We start from the raw sequence: 2500 nt of genomic DNA, 5'->3' as shown, positions 1-2500 counted from the left end.
TAAAATTATTAAACACACCGATCCAGGGTTTACGTTGAGGGTTTAGGGTTTAGGGTTTAGCGCTAGGGTTTAGGGTTTGATGGCGAGCTCTCCTGCTCTCGTTGGAGGGGGGTCATTGTCTTACGGGTAAACCCTAAACCCTAAACCCCAAATCCTAAACCCTAAACACTAAACCCTAATTGTAGGAGATGCCTTCATTTCAAGGGACTAACGGCTGGGGAGAAACCCCAGAATCTGCTGCTGCTGCTGCTACTACTCCACCTGCTGCTGCTGCTGCTGCTGCTGCTGCTGCTTCCACAGCAACTCAGGCAGCAGCTGCAACAACAGCAACAGCATCACCAACACCTGGATCAACAGCAGCAGCAGCCGCAGCAGCAGCAGCAGCAGCAACAGCAGCAATGCATGTAGGAGCACCTCCTCGTTGCTTCCAGCTGTTGGAATTTTCTCGCGCCCTTCAGGCCATATATGATGCATCATCGAGCTGTAAACCCTAAACCCTAAACCCTAAACCCTAGATAAAGAATCTGTGTTCACTCTCTGCTGCACCCAGGCAACAACGCTCTAGGGTTTAGGGTTTGTTATGTGACAGTTGCGATTGCTGCCAGTGTTGCTCAAGCATATATTTATTACGTTGCTGCTCTTGCTGCTGCTGCTGCTGTCTGTGCTGCTGCTGCTGCTGCTGCTGTTTCTCAGCTTCTGTGTGTTTTTCTTTACTGTTCCCTTTGTTGGATCGTTTGGCTCCCCGCGTGATGATGAGCGAAGCCCTTCTACTTATAGAGAAAAAACAAATACAAAGATATGCGGTTGCTGCTGCTGCTGCTGCTGATGGTTCTGCTGCTGCTGCTGCTCCTGCTGATAGTGCGGAAGGATGCAGTACTTGTACAGGCAGCAACAGCAGCACGAATAACGCTGCCCAAAGTTGCAGCAGCAACAAGTGCAGGTGCAGAAGCACCACCACCACTAGCAACAACAGTAGCAGCAGCAACAGCAGCACCAGCAGCAGCAACAGCAGCAGCAGCAGCAGCTTTTGTTTGGTGTCTCTAAGTCATCTAAATTCCTTCAGCAACTCGCGGAGGCCGCGCGAAGTTAGCGAGGCAACTCTCTATAATCAAACGTTCTTTAAGCAGCAGCAACTGCAGCAGCAGCAGCAGCAGCAGCAGCAGCAAATGCAGCAGCAGCAGCAGCAACTGCAGCAGCAAGGAGAAGAGTCTACGACAGTTACTTGCGGGGCGACAACATTGGAGCTTCCAAAGGAGCAGCAGCACCAAGCAGTGCAGCAAGAACCGCAGCAGCAGCAAACAGTGCAGCAGGAGCAGCAGCAACAGCAACAGCAGCAAGTATCGACGCATGGCCGGTGGAGTCGTTTTCTTGTGTTGCCTCGTTTTTGCTCATGTCCGTGTCCTTTGTAAACCCTTACAAGTTCAAACCAAGGGTTTAGGGTTTAGGGTTTAGGGTTTAGGGTTTGGGGTTTTGTTCGCAGGTCCTTTCTATCAACACCGCGTTTTGGAGTCTGGTGCAGCATTTACGGTAAACCCTAAACCCTCGCTGTTCCCCTGAATCTGTAGAGGTTATGTACAACATTAGGGTTTAGGGTTTATTAGGGTTTATGAGGGTTTAAGGTTTGTGTGTCTCAGTGCCCTCACGAGCTTGCTGCTCTGCTGCTGCTGCTGCTAGACACCGCACAGAGTATCACGCAGCAGCTAGAAGTTGCTGCTTATCGATCTTTGCTGCAGCAGCACTTGCATGCAGCATGGCTCTCCCTCGAGTACGTCTAAACCCTAAACCCTAAACCCTAAACCCTAGAGGGAAGAAGAAGAAAAAAAAAGAAATTATTGAGTTTTAGTCTTCAAGACTGGATGCGAAGAGGTCTTATTCATTCGCTGTTTGTGGCATATGTGCTTCAGGGTTTAGGGTTTAGGGTTTAGGGTTTATTAGGGTGTATTAGGGTTCATTAGGGTTTATGGGGATCCTCTGGATCCTCTTTCTGCCTCAATAAGAAGAAGAAATAAATAAAAGAAGAAGAGAGAGCAATTCTCCCTTAATAAAATATCTCTCTCTCTCTATTAATGTATCCTTTAAAATTGCCTTAAATATCTAGGGTTTAGGGTTTAGGGTTTAGGGTTTAGGGTTTAGGGTTTAGAGGTATTATCCGGATCCGATTTCTGCCTCTAATTTTTCTATTTGTTTTTTTGCTTTTAATATTTGTGCCCTAATTGCATCTGTCTCTGTTTGTGTATCCTTTAATAAAGCCCTAAATCGTAGATTTTCTTTAGTTTGTAGCTCTGCTTGTAATAAGAAATCATTTTTTAATTTATTTATTTCTGCATGCATACTCTCCTTTAAATTATTCAATAAAAAAGATAATTCTGCTGCACTGCTGCTCGTTATATCCTCATATATTATTTTCTCCTCTTTTACCTCCTCTACATTATTTAATGCATAATTCAACTTCTCTGCTAAACTTAATACCTGCATACATATATATATATATATATATTAT

General features: G+C 45.6%; 2 protein-coding genes across 2 annotated transcripts in view; one reads left to right on the top strand and one right to left on the bottom strand.

Moving 5' to 3' along the window:
- Positions 1-474, bottom strand: part of EMWEY_00024290 (hypothetical protein, conserved) — a gene marked incomplete at both ends in the record, with an annotated part of 4584 nt that extends 4110 nt beyond the window's left edge. Inside the window, one exon of the mRNA XM_013480912.1 lies at positions 415-474. Within this exon, the coding sequence (XP_013336366.1) occupies positions 415-474 (60 nt within the window). The remainder of the gene's footprint in view (positions 1-414) is intronic.
- A 278-nt stretch (positions 475-752) lies between these two features.
- Positions 753-1996, top strand: EMWEY_00024280 (hypothetical protein, conserved; the record flags this gene model as incomplete). The annotated part of the gene is made up of 3 exons (XM_013480911.1): positions 753-1392; positions 1481-1527; positions 1946-1996. The coding sequence occupies 3 exons, from the start codon at positions 753-755 to the stop codon at positions 1994-1996; spliced, it is 738 nt and encodes a 245-aa protein (XP_013336365.1).
- Between the last annotated feature and the right edge of the window lie 504 nt (positions 1997-2500).

The sequence above is a fragment of the Eimeria maxima genome, genomic scaffold, assembly GCF_000499605.1.
Source record: "Eimeria maxima Weybridge genomic scaffold, Emw_scaff250, whole genome shotgun sequence".
Lineage (NCBI taxonomy): Eukaryota > Apicomplexa > Conoidasida > Eucoccidiorida > Eimeriidae > Eimeria > Eimeria maxima.
Note: the sequence above shows the minus strand (reverse complement) of the source record. Positions and strands in the feature narration are given on the sequence as shown.